The 22,245-nt window shown below is 37.6% G+C and overlaps 1 protein-coding gene across 7 annotated transcripts in view; it reads right to left on the bottom strand.

Moving 5' to 3' along the window:
- Positions 1-1,437: 1,437 nt before the first annotated feature.
- Positions 1,438-22,245, bottom strand: part of VPS36 (vacuolar protein sorting 36 homolog) — a 44,081-nt gene continuing 23,273 nt past the window's right edge. Inside the window, exons 4-14 of one of the 7 annotated variants that reach the window (XM_036298229.1) lie at positions 20,896-21,010; positions 19,635-19,724; positions 18,826-18,912; positions 11,362-11,394; positions 11,162-11,239; positions 10,487-10,621; positions 8,425-8,490; positions 6,474-6,538; positions 5,608-5,692; positions 4,617-4,693; positions 1,438-4,536 (exon numbers count right to left, since the gene is read on the bottom strand). In XM_036298229.1, the coding sequence (XP_036154122.1) occupies positions 4,443-4,536; positions 4,617-4,693; positions 5,608-5,692; positions 6,474-6,538; positions 8,425-8,490; positions 10,487-10,621; positions 11,162-11,239; positions 11,362-11,394; positions 18,826-18,912; positions 19,635-19,724; positions 20,896-21,010 (925 nt within the window). In that variant the 3' untranslated portion in view covers positions 1,438-4,442. Of the gene's footprint in view, positions 4,537-4,616; positions 4,694-5,607; positions 5,693-6,473; positions 6,567-8,424; positions 8,491-10,486; positions 10,622-11,161; positions 11,240-11,361; positions 11,395-18,825; positions 18,913-19,634; positions 19,725-20,895; positions 21,011-22,245 lie in introns of those variants that run through there. The other 6 variants (XM_036298234.1, XM_036298230.1, XM_036298231.1 and 3 more) reach the window with 6 other exon arrangements.

Genomic DNA, 22,245 nt, shown 5'->3' with positions numbered 1-22,245 from the left:
CAAACGCGGTCGTTCCACACTCACCATGCAAAACACCGTGGCGAGTCAGTCGCCTTTTGAGAGTGAAGAAATCGACAAGCTTCGGAGACACTTCGCAGAATTTCAAATAAAGCTTTACAAAGTACGTTTAACTGTAATTAGGCATTCTCGCTTGTTAAGATATTTCAAAATAATACTCCAAAATGGCAAAAAGAAAGTTACCGAAAGAAGTGTACTGCGAATCTGAAAGTAACGATGAAGAGTTTTATTTTGGCACCTTGAATACTGACTCTGACGTAGAAAGTGATAGATAACGTTTGTAGTGATTCTACTAGTAGTGACGTAGTTCCAAAAAAGAATTAATAAATCTTGTTTATCCTTCATAATCTTGCATGTTATGTATCACTGCTCTTTCAATGGAAATTAATTCCGACCAGTATGACACCCATGTCCAAATTTAATACAACCGCAAAGGGTTAACTTTGCAAGTCAACACATTATAATCCAAAAATCACTCAGTTAAGTTAATACTTTACCTAGGACAATACCATGTACAATTACTGACTTAGACCAGTGGGAATTCAAAAGAAGTGTTATATGACAGTCCTTGAAGTTAAAGAAACCCGATTTCTCTATTTTCTTAGGGCATTAAAATAATTAGAGAACAATACAAAATATAGTCAAGTATATTGGGCAGACAACTCTTATGGAATTTAGAAATAGTAGAGTTGTGTACTGGAAACAAATTTTTTGAGAGCACATGATTGAGAATGGGGGTGGGGAAGTGAGTGAGAAGAAGTAATAAAAGAAGTTTGGACAGACGAGGGAAATGCATCCCAGAACTAGGAAGGGGCACACCTCATGCTGTTTCTTGACCTTTCACCCACAGCTGATTACTTGGTCCCTGTGAGCCTAGTTTACCAAGCTCTTCCTCTCCCACAGGCCTTCTCAGATTCCCCCATGAGAGCTAAGAGCTCCTTCCTGTCTTTCACCGCATGGTACCTGTGCCCCTTCCATGGCACACACTTCATTCCATCCTCAATTAAGTTTACTCACATCCATTTCCCCAAGTAGGCCACCCTCTTAAGGGCAAGAGCTCTATCCTACTCACTTTTGTATCCCACCATCACCACCACCAGTGACCACAAAGTTCCTCACACTAAGTTGGTATGTATGAAAAAATGTTTTCTTAATTGAATTGAGTGGGAGATAAAGTAGGGTAAAGTGAAGCCAAATTTTAATAGGTAAATGCACCAGAGTTCGTTCATTTAATAAATATTTATTGAGTGCTTACTGTGTGCCAGGCCCTGTTCTAGGCTCTGAGGCTATGTCCATGAACGTACCAGATCAAAATCTCTGCTCTTGTGGAGCTAATACTCTAGATCTATCATAAGGGATGGGATTAGCAATAAATTTACATAAATTCAACCATACCTAGCAGCAAAAAAAAGAGACAAACACATTTAAACAGTTTAATTATTGGTGCTATAAAAGTCTGCTGATATGTAGTTTTTATTATATATTGTACTTACCATATTCATAAAATACTCATACCCAGGTATCACTACAGGGATTCTAATGTAAGACTATATGTAGAACTTTATTGGCATTTAAGAGATTTTCAAGGATCATTTTGAGCATGTTCGATTTCATACTTAGGTACAGTCTTTAAAATCTAACCACCCTATAAGATATGACTCTACTACTCCAAGATGAAAACTCTGAGATTATTGGGCAAAGGAGAATCATTTTAAGTAGATGATGAGCATGTGAATAATGACATGATGAATCCACATCTGGCCGTATTAGTCTGGTGACAGGGAACAAGATATAGTGCATTCACATGAATACACCTGGTCAATCAACAGTGGAATTCACATCAAGAATTTTTTTTAAAAAGTTCATAAGCCATTTGCCATTCTTTTAAAACAACTAAAATAGTAAGAGCTTGAGGTAAAAAATATTGATAATCAACTCTTGATTACAAATCTAAAAGAACAAATCATAACATACCGACTTATTCTGATTAAAGGTTTATGATTTCCAGATATTTTCCAAAGAGTATTTAAAAGATACTAAGTTAAGAAAAATCATTTTTTAAATTTTGCAATAACTTTATTCTATATACATTAATACCAATCATTTAACCAAAAAAACAATCTTCACTTGTAAAATGTAAAAAAATTTTGGACAGTATGTGACTAGAAATATTCCATTACCATAAAGCTACCAACAGATTAATGCTCCTAAGAGCAAAGTTAGGAAAGAAAAAATAATTATACCAGTGATAAGCACCAAGACAGAACTTTTTTGCACTTAGGACCTGATTGGTTGTATTTAAACATAACCTCTACTAATAGAGGGCCAAAATAACACCTTATTTGAAAAAAGAAAAGTATATCTACTGAGGTCTGGAAAATGTGAAGAATGCCCATGTTAAGAATAAAACAATGCTGCCCTGGCTGGTTTGGCTCGGTGATTAAGAGCATCAGCCCACACACCAAAGGGTCATAGGTTCAATCCCCGGACTGCTCAGGGCACATTTGAGAGAAAACCAATCAATGTCTCTGTCTCTCTGTCTCTCCCCCCGACCCTCCAACCCTCTCTCCCTTCCACTCTCTCTAAAAAAAACAAACAAAACAAAACAAAAAAACAATGGAAAAAATATCCTCATATAAAGATTAACAAAAAAAATAATGAAAACAGTGAAAGCAATCACATTTGTGTTTTTGCAAAATACTAGTATATTCATGTCACTTTACTGCTTCTTTAGTTCACTGTATACAATTCAGATTGCTCCATTTTTGTTAATGTGTTGTCACACTAATGTAAATAAATATGCTGAATTATGTGAGTTTGCTGTAATGAATCCACAGCATTAGAGCGAGATCCCAGTAGCTCAATCTTAGCTGTGCAGCCCAAAGAGGAGTTATGTCCAAACAAGCTTACACAATGGCCTGAAAGACTTGGGCAGCCGGACATTGAATTTCCCCCAAAACAAACCTGAGGCTGAGCAATGAAGGAATTAAGGGATCTGTCATCACAATTTAGAATCAGTGACAGATTTGGAAAATGAAGAGTAAGGAAGGATGCCTCAGGCACAACATTCCCAAGACACTGGAGGATGTGAAGCAGCAACAGCCACTTTTCTGGGAGGAATCAGGGACTGACTCTGGCTGCACTTGGAGCGATTCCCTGGGTCTGCAGCTGAGGATCCCTGCACCTGTAGCAGCCTCTGGCAGTGGCACTCACCTCACTGAGAACATCTGAGAGTGTGAACCTGGGTATTGCCTCCTCCTGGTCTCAATGGTTCCCTCAGCACACATACTATCCCTTCTGGAGGCTTGGCCAGAAATCATCACTGCCTTCCACTTCTGACTTAGTCTCAGAAAGAGGGTCTCCTCTGTGCCTGCGGGTCCCTGAGTTTGAGGTAATCCCAGCATATTGTATGCTGTACAGCAGGAACATATAAAGTCAGGGAGTCCACTTTAACACTCAAGCGATCTAAATTCAGCATTATCCAGTTTTTGTTACCTCAGTAATACTTTTTAGCAGGAAAGTTTCTCCACACAACTTATGTGTGGGGTAAAGAAAAAATATTGCTAGAATATGATAGGAAGATTTTTAAAGTTCAGTGTGAAACTCATTAAGGGAAAGAAAAGGAGACATATTATTTTTCCACTTTTATGTTCCTGAGCCATCTACTTCCCAGATTTGTAATCATATCTCTGGGCATGTCTGTACAGCTCTTTAATTCAGTTTCAAGATCCACAGCATTTTTTAAACAAAATGACATAGTTGCATACTTTAAATGTCAGGCATGAAATCATCACTTAAAAAAAAAACTAGTCAGGTAATATATATGTGAGTCAGATACAATTCTCTCCTTTTTTAAGGTGCTTTGTCTGTTGAAGACATGTTATGACTGTTTCTAATAAAAGCTCTTAGAAGGAGCCTCCTATGGCACGCTGCAGTTTGATATTTTGTTCCAATGTTGTCAGGTTCTTAAACTACACTGAATGTAGGGCTTGCTTCATAAAAACCCCCCAGACTGGACAAAAACTTCACTTATTTATAATTTAGTGACTTTTAGTCACACCAAAATAACAAACTAACCTGTCTCAACATGCAGCTTCTCTTTTTCTTCTCCCATGAACTAAATTCCTTTCTTAAAAATGGTTAGATTTGATGACCAAGTTAAAATCCACTATATTTCAAGTTAAACTATGAGGGTTCTATATAACTGTAGCATGATTTTAAATTCACATTGGCATTCATTTTTCTGTATTTTCCTATATTCGTCCTAAATCAACTTCCTACCCCATAATATTAGGAAGAAATTAAAAGGGTTTTACAGTTCCAGTGAATCCTCAGTTTATCAGAGTTTACCCTTAGCTCAGTATCATACAACCTCTACATGATGCAAGTACATGGATAAGAAGTATTTCAAATACAAAAAACCCTTAGCTCTGTGTCATAAATAAATTTGGGTAAAACCGCAAGCCTTCCACTGAGTCGTCTCGGCAAAGATGGCCCATCTTCTCTGCAAGAAGCAACCTAGGAATCAAGGGAGAAAACCACAATCACCTGTCCATTCAGAAACACAAGTTGTAACAAAGAACAAGGACCTTACCTACCTTTCTTTAGCCAGCAGGACAGACATTCCTACAAGCTTGGCAAACTCTTCTGATGTTAGAGATCCCTTTTCTGAAACCTAACAGAAACACACAGCAAAATAAAATGTCATAATTTAGACCACCTAGGTACTAACCTAGAAAGAATTTCTACCAGCTATACTCAGGAAATAATTTATTGAATTTTCTACTAAAATCCAAAAAATACCCACTATAGAACTGTCTTCACTAATGTTTAATTCTACAAAAGCAGAAGGACTCAGACCAAATAAAGTAGAGGCTAAAATATCATAAAACCTCTATAATATAATCAAGGCACTGTACTAAAGTCTAAAAAAAAAATTGATATTCTGAAAAGGAACATATAACAAATTCTAATTGAATTCATATTACACAATCCAATAAAGAACCTTCATATATCGGTGTAGTTTAAAGTATGTGGTCAAAATACCTATAGTCTCAGGTATTTTCATCTAGTTTAAATTGAAAAGTATAATAAATGTAAGCTATTCAAATTATACAGGCTCACCATAGAGACTATGAAGGAAGTAATAGTTCAAGTACCCTGATGAGTAATAGCAGTTTGGCATAAAATCCATCTAAACTACAGTTGCTATTCATATTGAAACAATTATTTCATAAAACAACTTTTTATATATGTAATGCTACTTATATAATTGCTACTAAGAGTAAAAGTTCTATCATGGATAACATTCTGATTAACAAAGTTAAAAAACCTGTTCTCAAGACAGCTTCAAACAAAAAGAAAACACCTCATTAATTCTAATTCTCCTTAGTACATTTCAAAAAAGCTTTCAGAGAATAACTATGATTAATATTTATTCATTGTTAATGATAAACCATTTTTAACTGGGCCAACAAACATTACTTTTTAGTAAAGTTAAGTTCAAAAGGAAATCCTGTTTCTCAAGTTGCTAGACATTTGGGTCCTCACAGCAAGCCCTAATGACTAGAGGAAACTGGGTTCACATACTGTCTCCAAGGCTGAGGCCACCATTTCCTCTTCCTTGTGGGACAGAAGCTCAATTACCATGACGCCACTGTCAAAAACTCGGAGCCTAAAAACAGCAGGCGGGAGAACAAAGCTGTGAATATCTAGGACCTTCAACCACTAAGGAGGCACAGATATTATTCACCTTCTTTTATGCCCAGGTATGAGGCAATATTAACACAAAACAGCATTTGAAACTTAATCACAAGCAACCATGACATAACTATAAAGCTCATGAATAAACTATCATCTACATACTAAAAAAATACATATCTGGCTATTTATTTTTTCAATTTTCTTATTTTCCAATTATAGTTGACATTCAATATTATTTCATATTAGTTTCAGATGTACAACGTAGTGAATAGAGAATTATATAATTTATGAAGTTATCACCTGATAATTCTGGTACCCACCTGGCACCATAGTTATTACAATATTATTCACTAAGCAATACATCTCTGACTGGCTAATTTTTTTTAACCATGAAGATAAGGAAAATATATAATTCACAGCTGAACATTTGTACTTCTGGGTCTCCAGAGACAAACACAAAGTCTAAGGGAAGAGGAGCTAGTTACCCTGACCTCATGGGAAGAGCCCAGATTCTTATCTCACTCCGCCAAAAGGACAAGAGTTGGATTACTACCCCCCTCGGGCCATGCACAGGATGGAAGCCAGGCTGACAGAGGTGCTTGTGGTGCCAAGTGAATTCTGTTAACATAGAATTTCAAGAGGGGCAAAATGTTGGCTCACCCAATAGGATGGCAGACCTGGCAGGGCTTTCCTGTCTAATTAGTGAAGAATAGTGGCCATAGTTGGCAAACTTCCTGCAGAGGTTCTTTTACCTGAGAGGTAATTTCAGAACTTCCAGCATCTTGCATGCATTCACTAAATCTTCTGGTGAGAGCAACTAGTGGGGGGAAAAAATCCAGTTTACACTGCAAATTAATAGAGTGATGCTTTATAATTATAACGACCACTAAAACAGAAGAGAAATTTTTTAAATTATCATTTATCAAGAATTTTAGGTGGCTTAATCACTACAAAACAAAAAATTAACAAAGAAGCAAAAACTTCTATTCATTAAAGCAGTGCTAGCCAATAGAAACAGAATGTAAGCCATATATATAATTTTAAATTTTCTAGTAGCCATATTAAAAGAAACAGGTGAATTTAATTTTAACACCTATATACCCAATAGACCAAAAATTCAGTATACAGAGTGGGGCAAAAGGTTTACAGTTGTTCGTATGGAAAATAATACAATTAATAAATAATAATCCTGTATAATAAAAGCCTAATATGCTAAGTGTCCGGTCATCCAGTCAACCAATCAAAGCATAATATGCTAATGATATGCTAAGGCCGCTCAACTGCTCGCTATGATGTGCACTGACGACCAGGGGGCAGACGCTCCGACTGGTAGGTTACCTTGCTGCTGGGGTCTGGCCGATCGGGACTGAGCAAGACTGGCTGGACACGCCCTGGAGCCTTCCTGCAGTCCCTCCCCGGCTGGCCAACCTCCCGAGTTCTTCCCCAGCCCCGATCGTGCACTGGTGGGGTCCCTTGGCCTGGCCTGCACCCTCTCACAATCCAGGACCCCTTGGGGGATGTCAGAGAGCCAGTTTCGGCCCAATTCCACAGGCCAGGCCAAGGGACCCCACTGGTGCATGAATTCGTGCCCCAGGCCTCTAGTATAAGAATAAACTGTGTTTTGCACACTCACAACTGTAAACCTACTTCTGCCCCACCCTGTAAAATCGATATAAAAAATTTTAATGAGATATTTAAGATTTCTTTATTCTGTACTGTCTTCCAAATGAGGTAATTTACACTTACATCAATTTGGATTCACTACATTTTAAGTTCACAATCATCACATGTAGCTATCTAGTTGCTACCCTTCCAGACTGTGGAGCCCAGTGTGGTGGTTGACAAGCACAGCTCTGAGTCACACAGAACAGCTATGGAGCCAACCCAGCCTGGGTCCAAATCCCTATCAAATCAGTCTCCAGGTGCAATCTATGTAAAATCATTTAATCTTTCTAAGCCTCAATTTCCTCACCCCAGGTTACCACCAGATTGGGATAATAAAAGTAGCTGCCTCACTGAGTTATTGGGAGGATAAATGAGGTAACGTGCAGAGTGCCTGGTGGAGAGTAAGCACTCATCAGTAGCAGTTATGACTATTCAAATAAAAAGAGCATAGGCTTAATTTGTGGGTCAGGGGTGAACGCTGGAAAGACAGAGCAAACTGTTGACACCACAAAACTATGTTTGACTGTGAAGGCATAAGGAGTGTAGGGACAGAACCTTGGAGGCCAAGGACATCTGGGTGTGAAGGGTCAATGAAAGTTGAAAAATAGCCTCAGCTGATTCACAGCCAAAGGAGCATGGCAGCTTTCCCTCTGTTATCTACAGGCACTCTGTATCCAACCCAATTAAGTCAAACAGCTAACTATCCCAGAGAAAGGGCATCATGTTCAACTTATTAATCACAATACACACACAGACTAGTAGAGCTGAAAGCTGTCAGTCAGTCCAAAGGGTAGAAAGGGTAGAAAAACAGTTTGAGAGGTTAAGTAAGCTACTCGAGTTCACTCAGCAAAACCAGGAAGAGAATCTACCTCCTAGATCACAGAGTCGTATTCTTTCACTGCACCATACTTTTTCTCAAAATAGTTTTGATAGTCACAACCCTTCCTCAAATTGTATTCACTGTAGGGAAATTTGTATTATATTAAGAAAGACTATATTTAGTTTTTAAAAAAAGAAATCTAAATATTCTATGCTTACTTCCATTCCTCGAGCTCGGTTTACTAAACAGTACACCTCCGTGAGTGACATTATACCCCCTCGTTCCTATTAAAATAATGAAAATTTTAAAAGTATTATGTTATAATTAGCACATTAGCATTTCTTAGAAAACATAATCAGTGAATTTGGAAATTATAAAATTTCTTAAGAAGCTTTTAAAAATACTATTTACACACGGGAGAACTTACTCAGGTACCATGAGACATTTAAATTCAATATCTAGATTTTAAGGTCATTATTACTCTTTTCACATTTACTTAAATGAAAAAAGAGTCTCTCCACCATGTTTCAAAAGTGTTTTAAGTTATTCTAGCTAATAAACAAAGAAACTATAGAACTGAGTAAGAACATCTCCATTTAGCTACTCCTAGGCTATAATAATAAAAGTGTAATATGCAAATTGACCGAACGACTGAACAGCAGAACGACCATCCGGATGACCTTCTGGACAACCATGCTATGAGACCCACTGGCTCCAGGCAAGCCAAGGCAGGTGCAATGTGATTGGTCAGGGGCCCAGCCATCGCCCCATGATCGTCCTGCAGAGGGAGTACCAGGACACCGGCCGGTGGGTCGATCGATCAATTGGGGGGCTCCATGATCTCCCCAAAGAGGGAGGCACAGGCCACCAACCAGCAGGCTGTGGCAGGTGGGCAGGGCCTCCCTCTGTGGGGGCGACCCATCGCAGAGCCCGGGCCGGGTGGGCAGGGCCTACCTCTTTGGGGCAGTCAATGGCAGAGCCCCGTGATCGATCACGCCAAAGAGGGAGGCCCAGGCTACCCGGCGGCAGCACTGCAGCAGGTGGGTGGGACCTCCCTCTGTGGGGTCGATTGATCGCGGGGCTCCTAGACTGTGAGAGAGCACAGGCTGGGCTGAGGGACAACCCCCCCACCCCCCACCCTGAGTGCACAAATTTTGTGCACCGGGCCTCTAGTGAAGTAATAATGAGGATAATGACTGTCAATGTCTGCTAACATCATAAAGAAAAGACAATCAGACATATGTACCTCCTGATGAAAATACACAACCTCTATGAAATATTATTAGAAAAAAAAGAACTTCTAGATATAACTACCAGTTTATAGGGAACAATGTTAACATACAAGTCAACAAAATCCAGACTGAGACAGTCTATCAGATAACTATTAATTTCTCTAATCAGTAAATTGGGGGGAGGGATAGAAGAAAAGAAAACCCATGGAATTAAAAAAAACTTGAGAGACAAATCAACCAATTGCAATGTGTTCTGATTTGAAACACCATTTGTAAGAGAAAATGTGAAAAGTAACTAGATATTTAATAATATTAAAAAGTTATTTTTAACTTTTCAGGTGTAAAATGGGATTATAATTACATTTCAAGGTTTATTATCATAATTACATACTTAAATATTTACAGATAAAAGTGCTGTGATATCAGGGATTTGCTTGAGTGGAGGTTGGCTTACAGAAGAAGCTAGATGATAGGCACATAAGGATTCATTATACTAGTCTATTTGTTCATGTTTGAAATATTTCTTAATGCAAGTGCTTTAATAAGTAAGGTTTTGATTGCCTGAATAATGCTAGACTAGAAGAGAAATCTTATGAAATTAATAGTACATATACAGGGTGGGGCAAAAGTAGGTAGCTGTATGTGAAACAGTTTATTCCTGTATTATTATTTGTTAATTATTGTATTATTTGCCATACAAACTGTAAACCTACTTTTGCCCCACCCTGTATATTGACTACTGATATACAAAAATAGCTAAATATATAGAAATCATATATTTCCTTTTGAAAATAAGAGATAAGAAAAACTTCATATCAACTAGATTTAGAAAGCTATAGATATCTTAAGTGAAAATTAAAAACAATTTAGAAGATTACTGACAAAGAATCCATTAATAAGTACACTGAACTAATTTAATATTCCTGAGAGAAAAAAAACATGGTTAAACAGTAACCACATCATGAAAGGAGTTATGCTCTTATTAAGATTTCTGATTACGCAGAAATAACAACACAAATTAAAAAGACCACGTAGGTTTTGTTTTTACCTCTAAAGGTGCCTGCAATATTCCAGCCAGCTGTTTAGCCAGCTGCATGTGGTACTGTGTGCCTGAGCCGTAGGTTTCCCTGGTAACTGGGTTAGCTATTCCCATGCTCAGCAAATAGGATTTAAACCTGATGGTCTATAAGAGGAGAAAGTTCACAAAAAGACAATTCAAAATTATTCTCTCCCAACATTTGAAATCCTTCCATCATAAATTCAATTCTACTCAATTACTTATCATAGTTCCCTGCATAAATCTAATTATCCTTCCTTCCATCTTGCTATCTCACACTCCCTTTACTTCACAAGTTTGGTGTGAGAGGTGATTTAAATAACTATGCTATGGTTAATGCCAACCAAATGATACAACTGAGATCTTAGAAAAATGGCTTGACCAGACTGTAGACAAATTTAATGAAACAGACATGAAACTTATGATATATAAAATAGACACTCCTTACATATTTCAATATATGTCTTATACACTGAAGGCAAAGCTATTGAAATATCCTATAATCTCACTAAAATTAACAGTTTTATGGCTTTTTTTAGCACTTTCCTATGTCCTCAAGTTCTAAAAGAAATAAACCACTACATTAAAAAAGCAATCTGGTAAGCCACTAAAACATCACTGCATTATTTCTGTAGTTTCTCATGCCTTAAAAAGCAACCTATTTACCTCATCTTCTGTGATGTCACCTTGCTTGTCTTTAATCTTATTAGCAATTGATTTTGATAACTCCACCATTTCTTTAGCCTGTCAAGAGCACAGTAAAAGAGTGAAAAGAAAGAACTGTCCCCAAAGAGTCTGCTAACAAAATATATTTCCAAAACTGCATCATAATTGGTGTGAATTTAATAGATTTAAATGACATATACCTTGACCATTAGCTTGCTGAGGTCTTCAAAGGCCTGAAATGAGAAATTAGTTTTGTTGGAATCTGTCTAAAGAATCAAAATGTTTTAAAGCAATGAAAGCACTCTATTTTCTTCCCTATGATAAAAATATATTAATTTTTCTTCAAATTTTTATATAAATATTTATACAAGTGATAAATCTACCTTATTCTAAGTCAGATTAGCTAAGAAACCATAAATTTTCCTAAAAAAACTTGCAAAAACAACTTTTCAAAATTTCAAAGAGTTAAAAGGTGATTAAAAAAACAAAGGGTGACATAAGTGATAGTTCAGAAAATATTATTTACTGTTCTTTAACACAAATAAGAAAATTTGTCACTATCTTTTCCCAAAACCATTTCCTGATAAGAGGCATTGTAAAGCTTTCCTGGTTGAAAACGACAATATGCAGCTGCAGGAATACTTTAGGCATAACAATTTTGGCTTTAATAGCAGGTGTGATTTAACTGAAACCATAAATCTCAGCCTCTGAATACTGAACATATTATACCTGTGGTTTTGGATATAGTGAATATCATAAAAGAAAAACATTCAAATACCACAAAAACATATCTAAATAAAAACTTTTGACTGTTTAATTTATTACAATGAATATACACTTCAAAGGTCTCTTCAAATTTAATCAGACATATTTATAATAAATGTTACACATTACCAAAAATATACTTCCAGTGTAGAATACCTTCTGTCTAATTAATGTACACAAATGTTATTTTTTAAAAACCAATTGAGCAATATATCATTATTTGAAAATCTTCTGGTTCACATAGAATAGTAATCAATAGGTTCTGATTAGCTCATTCCCATGTTAATTATTTGCAGGAAAGCATTCCCCATCTGCAAAAGGACTTTGCTAAAATAAGTGTTGTGTAGGATTCTTATGGCCAGTTCACTAAAGCTAATACCGAAAACAAAGGGGAATGTGCACACACCTAACAGGAATTTCCTCAGATAAACAAAAGGCTTAAGCACTGGATTCTTATCAGCAACAGCCAGCAGATGCAGGAAACCTTCTGTGGGAAACTGTGGGCACCAGCTCTGAAACTTAGTCAATCCTAACACTTAAATGGAGGGCAAATCACACACCAACCCAGTGTTCAAAAATAAAACACACTCACACTTTACATACCTAGGTTTTTATTTTGAATATTGAAAGAAAATTAAGAGAAGCTAGGATAACAATACTTTTAAACTTTTTATGATAAATCACTTTATTTACTATATTATATTTTCATTTGAAAATGCTAAAATGGTGAATTCACACAAAATACGTAGATTAGCCCTTATTTCTTATGGTTCATAAAATACAAATATAAATATTTTATATTTATAGAAGAATTTCCTATAAAATAATTTCATTAATTATAAAACACAAACAAAAGCTTCCTCATTTGTATTTCTATTATTCTAAAATTTGAAATTAGCCAACTATCCCAAAAAATGGGTGGAGAAACTACCTACAATAAACTTAAAGCAATACAGGTAAAAATGTAAAATAGATGCACGTGCTCATTCTTTTATTTCATTTGCCAATTTATAGAACCTACTATCCCTCTACCATGTCCACAATCAAATTTCCGTTCCAATTTTGAAAAAATGTGGCATCTACCTTAAAGCCTGAAGGTACTCTCTTAAGCCAATTTGTAGCATTATTTTTTACTGACTTTTAGTCATTACTTTGGTCACTAGTTTCTGTAACTATTAATATATTCCTTAATTTTCTGTTTCAATATTCTTAATTCTGTACCTTTTCATATTCCTTTCCCTCTACCTGGATCCTCTTATCCCTACTGGTCATCTGCTGGCAGCTGCTCAACTTTCAGGCCTTGACTTCCATTACTTCTGCTAACAAGCCTTCCCTGACTCCAACAGAAGAGGGCCCGTTATGTCTTCCTGTTGCAGCCACTATTTTCTTCTAACATATTTCTCACATTGTAGAGAAAGCCAGTCTGCCTGCCTACCTGGCACATCACTGCAATACCTACAACATCTGATGTAGGGATCACTGAAAGGAGAGAATAGGGACTATCTACTGAATAAATCAGTGACCTGCATGAGAGAGCACAATGCTTGTGTAGAATACTCTGAGTAATGCAACTGTGGAAATTAGATTGAAACACAGTAATATTTCATAAATTAATAACAATATTTTGAACACTAAAGCAGTATGGTATCGTTCAGAAAAATGAACACTAATAATGCAAATTTAATTCATTGCTTGATGCCATCTCCAAAAGTGTCACACAAAAGAGATGACAACAAAAGTCACTGAAAAAGGACAGTCATAGGACCTTTTGGGTGGCAAAGAGAATGGCCATGATGTAGTGGACTATACTTGCCTGCAAATCAAAAGACCTGAGTTCTCATAATCCTGGTTTCAAATCTAGTCACTAGCTCTGAAACGATCAGTTCTCTGGATAGTAAGAACCCCTCTAATGCAAAAATGCTGGAATTTTATGGGAATAAAAGATTCCAAGAAGATGGTGGCTACGACAATATAGTCTTTTAATCTCTCCAATTCCCAACATAAAAACAGACGGGGTGACTATATTTCAAAACCACAGACAACATATACTACAAAACTAAGTGACAAGATATCCACAAAAACACCAAGAGCCGCAAGACCTGCATCTAGATAGCGGAAAGAAAAGGGAGGCACCAGGGCAACTGATAGATCTAAAATCATATAACTCCAAAAGACGCCACAGCTGGTCACTGGAAAGTGAGATGAGCCACCCTGAGGACAGTAACACACTGGAAGGGCTTTGCCCCTTCAATACTGGGTGGGTACAGAGGTCCTCAGGAATGGCTGACACAGCCTATGAACTCATGAAACTGACCCTTCAGGCTTCTCTTCCAGGACAGGATCCCACACTGGGGAGAAACAATTGAGAGAGGACTCAAAAATTCAGCAAGGTAGGGATAACAGAGAGAAAGAGAAAAAAGGTTCAGATAAAAATAGGATGGAAACAGGGCCAGGAAATCACAGAAAGCAGCCACCACCTTTTTAACACTGTATGAACACAGCAGGAGAGTGAGCTCTGTGGAGTGAGAAAAGCTACCCTGAATTAGCTCTTGCTCTAAAAGTTCAAGAAAATGAATTTCACATGAAAACGAGCAATAGCAAAGTATCAAGGTCAAATCCCACACAAAATTAAAAGGAGAAAAATAAGGAGAATAACATTACAGACATTGAAAGCATGCCAGAAAGACATGTTTACAGATCAGATCGAAATGTAACCTTTTATTTCAAACTAGAGGCCCAGTACACAAAATTCATACACTTGGGGATGAGGGGTCCCTCAGCCCGGCCTGCCCCCTCTCACAGTCCGGGAGCCCTCGGGGGATGTCTGACTGGGAGCCAGCAGTCAGACATCTTTAACACTGCTGCAGAGGCAGGAGAGGCTCCCGCCACTGCCACTGCACTCACCAGCCATGAGCCTGGCTTCTGGCTGAGCGGCGCTCCCCCTATGGGAGCGCACTGACCACCAGGGGACAGCTCCTGCACTGAGCAAGATCCGGCCAAAACCAGCTCTCCAACATCCCCGAGGGGCCCCAGATCATGAGAGGGTGCAGGCCAGGCCGAAGGACCCCACCGGTGCACAATTGAGGCTGGGAGGGATGCGGGAGGTTGGCCAGCCAGGGAGGGGCCACAGGAGAGCTCCAGGGTGTGTCCGGCCCATCTCGCTCAGTCCCAACTGGCTGGATCCCAGCAGCAAGCTAACCTACTGGTCAGAGCATCTGCCCCCTGGTGGTTAGTGCATGTCATAGCGAGTGGTTGAGCAGCCTTAGCATATCATTAGCATATTACATTTTGATTGGTTGAACAGACAACCAGACACTTAGCATATTAAAATTTTATTATATAGGATGAGCTAAAAGATGTTTTAAAAAATGACACAGGCTATGAAAGGACAATATAAATCAGAAATGAAGTGACAAGATTCAGGAAAGAATTTTTTTGATCATTTCTGAAATAAAGACTACACTAGACAGAACACCAGTGAATGGACACAACAGATATCTTAACACATTGTATGCGGGAAACATATTTATACGTTTTACGTTGACTGGTAGTAGGGCAGCACGGGACATGTATTAATACGTTTTTTATAGACTAGCGGTAGAATGCGGGTAACGTATAAATACGTAAACTAAAGTTATCGTAATTTTACTGAACATTGCCATTTGCGCAAAAAATTAGCAAAAATGGCCCACGCCACCTGTTAGCATGTGATAGCGCGATAAAAACTACCCGCAAACAATGTGGTAAGAGAAGGTGAAAAAAAGGAACATTTTCTAAATAAAAAAGAAATGAAGAAAGAGATAAAAGGGGTTTGGAAGTCACAACAAATAAATATAGGCAATAAAGCTACAAATACAACTAAGAGGACTCTCAGAATAAAAAAAAAACACAACACAATTTTTTAAATTAAATAAATATAAATAAATAGAAAGAAAGAAAATTACAACATAGAAAAACTTCCCTGAAATTAAAAGAAAAAACTTCTGAAACCAAATACTGAAGGCATCCTATATAATAAAAGCCTAATATGCAAATTGACCCCTTGGGCGTTCGTTCAGCCACTCGCTATGATGTGCGCTGACCACCACGGGGCGGCACAGATCATGGCAGGCGTTGGCAACGCGGTGCTGGCAGTGGACAGCAGTGGAGGCACTGCCAGCCCCAATAGGCCCCGATGAGAGCGGGACCACAGAGGGATGGTGGAACAGGTGAGTGGGCAGTGCCAGGCCAAGGCAGGTGCAAGCAGGGGCCTGATTGCCCCACCAATCACCCTGTAGACAGGGACCAGTGGCAGCGGGGGGCGGGGCTGCCACCCAGCTCCCAGATGCTGAGGGAGCCGGGCGGGGGGCCCAGCCCTGATCGATCACCCCACTGGTGGGATGGTGGAAGTGAGGGGGCGGCGCCAGGCCAAGGTGGGGTGCCAGGCAGGACTGCAGGGCTGTGAGCCTAGGGGTGCGAGCTGGGGCCGGATCCCCACAGGCCACCCCAAGGGACCCAACCCATGCATGAATTCGTGCACCAGGCTTCTAGTATTGGATAACAACCAAGAATGAGTAACACATTCTAGTAAACACATAGACACAATCCAGTAAAATTACTAGGCTTTATTTAAAAAAAAAATCCTTTGGGTATCTAGGAAAAACAGCAAGTGACTTTTAAGGGGTAAAAAATTAGAAGAGCATCACTCTTTAGCAGCAACACTTCACACCAGACAATAAATTAAAAGTAACATGCTGAAGGCATTCAAGGAAAGAAAATATGAGACAAGGATTTTAAATCCACCAAAACTGACTTTCACATTTAAGGAATACAAACATGCCAGAACTCAGGGAATACTGTTCCCATGAACACTTCCTGAAAAATCTATTAGAGAATGAACTTCAGACAATCCAAATGAATAGAGGGAGATCAGCATAAGGACTGGTAGCATTACACAAATAGTTACTTATAAAACTGTGATGAAATGAGAGCTAGAGGGGAAATAGTGTATATATAGTGGCAGAATGGTCAGACAGTGTAGATGCAGCACACCTATTCTTAAAGCATGGGAAGAACACATACAAAAAAAAATTCTTTTTAACTTTTTTAATAAGTACTTGCTAGTGTAGTCCTGAACTTGAATAGGAAGTATTAGTATGACCTCATGAAGCAATTTTATTAAAAAAAACAAAAAAAAACACAAAAAAAAACCTAGCTCTTTCCACTGAAAAGGCCTAGAAATAAAGATCTCTCCAATATAGATGCATATTCTTAACAGGTAGACTGTGGTTTTGAAATAGCCATTTCCTACTAAAGACTAGCAGAGCTTCTCAGGTGTGGTTGATTCTATATCTGGGGCAGGCTATGTTCAAGATGGTCCTGGAACTATTGTCACACAAGATTGTAAGTAAGCTACCAAAGTCCACCAAGTCACCTCAAAAGCACTCAAGAGCCAACCTGAAGAGGCTACCACTGGCCAAAGGTGAGACAATTTGAGCTTTAAATAGAATAATATTGTAGTTTATCAAATATGTTAAAATTTATGAATTCATAGTAATATGTAAAAAAAGGTAACCTAGTTAATCACCTTTGGAGGATAAGGAACCAATTTATTATCCTGAGAATAAAGGGGAGGAAAAAACCCTTATCCTTGCCTTCCCTATATGAACTATATCACTGAGTAGCTAAATAGTAAATGAAGGGAAGCATCTCTTTAGAGAGTATTCCAACTAATAAATGAAAAATAAATCATTGACTATCACCATTTGCAACCACCAATAAACCGATAGATTTATGCACTGAACATTAACATCTGCTGACATCATAAAAAGAGACATTGCCCGGCCGGTGTAGCTCAGTGGCTGAGTGTCGACCTATTAACCAAAGGTCAGGTTTGATTCCAGTCAGGGCACAGGCTGGGGTTGCAGGCTCGATCCCCAGTAGGGTGCATGCAGGAGACAGCTGATCAATGATTCTCTGATCATTGATTGATGTTTCTATCTCTCTCCCTCTCCCATACTCTCTGACATCAATAAAATATATTTTTAAAAAAGAGACATGATGTGCCTCCTGATGAAAGAACGCAGACCTCTACTCTTACCAAAAGGATCAAATATGAGTCTAAATAAGTCTCTGGATGCATAACTGGTTTTCTTGACCACAGTTCTGTTCCCTTTGCTTGAATTTTCTCATATAAAGTTTCAGAAACAGTCTAACGTAATACTCAGGGTTGTTCTCCTTGTCAGCGGTTCTCAACCTGTAGGTTGCGACCCCTTTGGCGGTCAAACGACCCTTTCACAGGGTTCACCTAAGACCATCCTGCATATCAGATATTTACATTACGATTCATAACAGTAGCAACATTACAGTTATGAAGTAGCAACGAAAATAATTTTATGGTTGGGTCACAACATGAGGAACTGTATTTAAAGGGCCAGAAGGTTGAGAACCACTGTTAGATGGGCTGGTTTGATCCATTCCTGACTGTTTCTGTGTCTGGTCCTGAGTAGTTATGAGCATTATATTATGTGCAGTCTGACCAGGGTTAAGGGCCACAGAATAGCATTTTCCCCTCAATTAAGTTAACCAAAATAATTATAAAGTGGACCTTGAATTCATTAAGAGTATCCGCCAATCGATTTCATCTAGATTTTAAAATTTACACACAATATTCCATGATATTTTCTAACATCACAAAAATCAGATTTGCATTTCTTTGTTATTCAAAGAAATAGTTTTCAAAACACATTTTGGCTAAATTTTGCCAACCTGAAGTGGACCTGTTAAATGGAATAAGATACTGTATAGCTTCAGGCAAACTAAATATTCCAATATACAGAATGGAATTAGTCAGTTTTATCCAAAAGAATAAACACACATGGCTGAAAAAGACAGATGACCGGAACTTGTGTAAGAATTACCTCAGAAATGTTTTTGTCAGTTTCTTTTCTTTTTTCTTCCAGTTTCCTTTCAATACCTACAATTCCTACCGCCCTTATTCTTCCTGGCTGAAAATCAAAAGTAGAAAATAAAACATACAAAATAGGAAGGACACAATCTTTTGTAACCCACCACACTGTGTTTTCAATGACGGGAAAGGACCACAAAGAACCAAAGAAAAACAGCATACAATTCCATCTAGTTTCCTTTCAAAACATGGGTCAGTTTCTTGCTGTATATGACAATCTTCAAATCATTCTAAAGAAGCACCAAAGATACAATAAATGGCATATTTTACTTTTCATTTCAGATATAAATTAAATTTCCTATCCATTTTTGTTCTTTGGCAACCTATTTTGTATGTATCAGATACTTAATAGGGTCTCAAAAACTAGTTAAAAGTTTTGGTACTTGATAGTTATTGTACAAATTGCTTTTACACATATGAGCATCTGTTCACAGTTGGTGGTTAATTTAGACTGGCCTGGAAAATGTCACCAGTAGTATTTATTGTCAGTTCTCTTTGATGCCACACGGATTATGAACAACAGGATGAAGTCAGTGGAATCTAACTTCTACCACTCCAGGAATTACTTTGGTAAGTAGTAATTATTTTTTACTAAGTGTTTACTGTCTATGAGCACTAAATTAGGTTCTATGAAAATAAATTTTTAACCAAATATCATTATTTTGTTTCTGGAAAGTTCTATAATCACAGATATCTTATTACTTAATGAAGATCCAAGTACAGAGCTGAAAACACTAGATTAAGAAACAGTTTTAAAAATACCTGTGGTCCTCTATTTGTTTGGAATGACTGGGAAACTGGCATATTCTCCCATCTTCTCTGTGTCATTTCCTCTGATAAACGCCTATAAAACTGGTATACACACAGATACACTTTAAATAGGTCAGTCAGGTTGTGGTATCCTCATTGAATTAATTGCTTAACATTTCTTTAGTTGAAAGGTCTAGTCAATCATTTGCAACAAGCCTAGAGTTCTCAGAGACATCAAAGAAAATCAAAGGAAGTTCTCTTCTTGGATCAACTTCAGAAAGAATAAAGAAAAAAAAGAAGGAACTGACCTTCTATATAAAGCGAGCTATTTCAACAAAGAGATGAGTGACAATGAAATAAATAGACTTACTTTAAACAATTCTGCCTATGTGGATTGTTTTCAACTTATAGTGAAACAGACACAGTGCCAAGAAAAATATACAACCATTAACCATGAAGAAAGTTAAGAATAATTTGTCTAGTTAAAACGTGTAGTCAGAAATTGTGTGCCTCTGCTCACAAAAAAATCAACTATATTTTTCACCTACAGTGAGACTGACTTCAGTTAGTGACTTATATTTACTTAGTGCCTATTGTTGTGAAGAGCACTGGGTGCAAAGCCATTGAAAAAGAACATAAATAAGTTATGACATCAATGGGAAGATAAAAACACACTAATAAATGTCTAAAAATATTTATATAGCAATTTATTAATCAGGACATATAAACTATATTCTAAAATTAATACGTAAGAATAAAGGGCTAATAACGACAGGACACTAACAAAAAATAGAGATTATTGTGGAGAAATTGAAAATCTCATAATTCTGAAGCTATAGAGATTATGACAATGTGGTGTTAACATAATATGGTATTGGCACAGGAACAGAAAAGCTCAGAAATGGAAAGGGACCAGTGCTTATATGTAAAAAAAAGAACCACTCAAGTGATTAGATTTGTTAGAGTTCATACACTGCCTTCAATTGGACTACATATGCCACTGAAAACTTCACTAGTAGCCTAATGGCATGACTTGGCTTCCACTCTTTCCTTGTGACCATACACTCCTGCTTCTTGTTCCCACTGTCACCCAAACTTCATATACTTTACTGGTAAGACGTAAGCTATCAAAAATGTTATAAACATGTGGTGAAACCTATGTTGCCTACATCATATTAACAATATGAAAACAATACTGCCTCCCATCGTATTAACAAACAACAAAAGTATATGCAAGCACACATTTATGGCCCAATTTTATTCATATACTTACCTCAATCTGGCCATGTTCTTTGAAGGAGAGTTTGATGTAAGAGTTCTTACTACTCTGTAATGGACCAAGCTCTTTGTTAGGAGGAGCTGGATGAAGATGAACCACTATTTTAGCACTAAAGAAAAAGCAAATGTAATGTATTAAATTGCCTTTTAAAAATCACTAATCTATTTTTATAACTTTTAATATATTTCAGGTCACTTTTAAAATTCACATAGAAACAAAGACTATCCTTTCAAAGTTTGTGTTAATTCAGTATTAATGAACCTTTCAAAAATATCTCTACTTAAAACTTGCCAGCTATGTACAAAAAAGTTCAAGTTAGTGGGTCTATAGATTAAATATAATGTGGTTTCAGGAAATAAGTTCAAAATAAATTTGCAAAATTTGGGTTGGTTTATGATTTTGGTTTATGATTAGGGTTGTCCATCTACAGAGTCATCTACAGAGGTAACCTCAGGGCCTATAATTTCTGCCTAACCATAGTACCTTACTCATTTGAAAACAAAATGTGAAAACTTATCTATGGAATCCTTCCCAGTGGTCACAGTCACAGCCAGTCCTTGCAGCAGATTGGCCTGAAGGATAAATCCCTCCCATTGAGGTACCAACAGTAATCAAAGCTCAACTACAACAGGAGGGTGTACATATCCCACCAAGGGTAGGGGACGCAACTGGAGTGCCCAGCTCAGGTGAACAGAGAGGCTGTGCCACTGGACCCTACAAGACACTCTATCAAGCCTGGGAGACATAGCAGCTCTACCTAATACACAGAAACAAACACAGGGAGGATGCCAAAATGAGAAGACAAAGAAACATGTCCCAAATGAAAGAACAGAAGAAATCTCCAGAAAAAGAACTAAAAGCAAGCAAAGTACCAGATACAGAGTTCAAAGCAATGGTTATAAGGATGCTCAAAAAATTTAGGGAAAAACTAGTTGAACTTAGAGAGTACTTCAACAGCATAAAAAAGGACATGAAAACCATAAAAAAGAGCCAGTCAGAAATGAAGGATATACTAACTGAAATAAAGAATAATTTAAAGGGACTCAACAGTAGAGTAGACAAAGTCAAGAATCAAATCAGTGATTTGGAATATAAGGATGCAAAAAATCACCCAATCAGAACAACAAAAAGAAAACGGAATCCAAAAATATGAAGATAGTGTAAGGAGACTCTAGGACAACTTCAAGCATACTGACATTCACATCATGGGGGTGCCAGAAGGAGAAGAGAAAGAGCAAGAAATTGAAAACCTGAAAATGACAGAAAACTTCCTTAAGCTGGTGAAGGAAATAGACACACAAGTCCAGGAAGTGAAGAGAGTCCCAAATAAGATGAACCCAAAGA

Source organism: Myotis myotis, unplaced genomic scaffold (genome assembly GCF_014108235.1).
Source record: "Myotis myotis isolate mMyoMyo1 unplaced genomic scaffold, mMyoMyo1.p scaffold_m19_p_3, whole genome shotgun sequence".
Classification (NCBI taxonomy): Eukaryota; Metazoa; Chordata; class Mammalia; order Chiroptera; family Vespertilionidae; genus Myotis; species Myotis myotis.
Note: the sequence above shows the minus strand (reverse complement) of the source record. Positions and strands in the feature narration are given on the sequence as shown.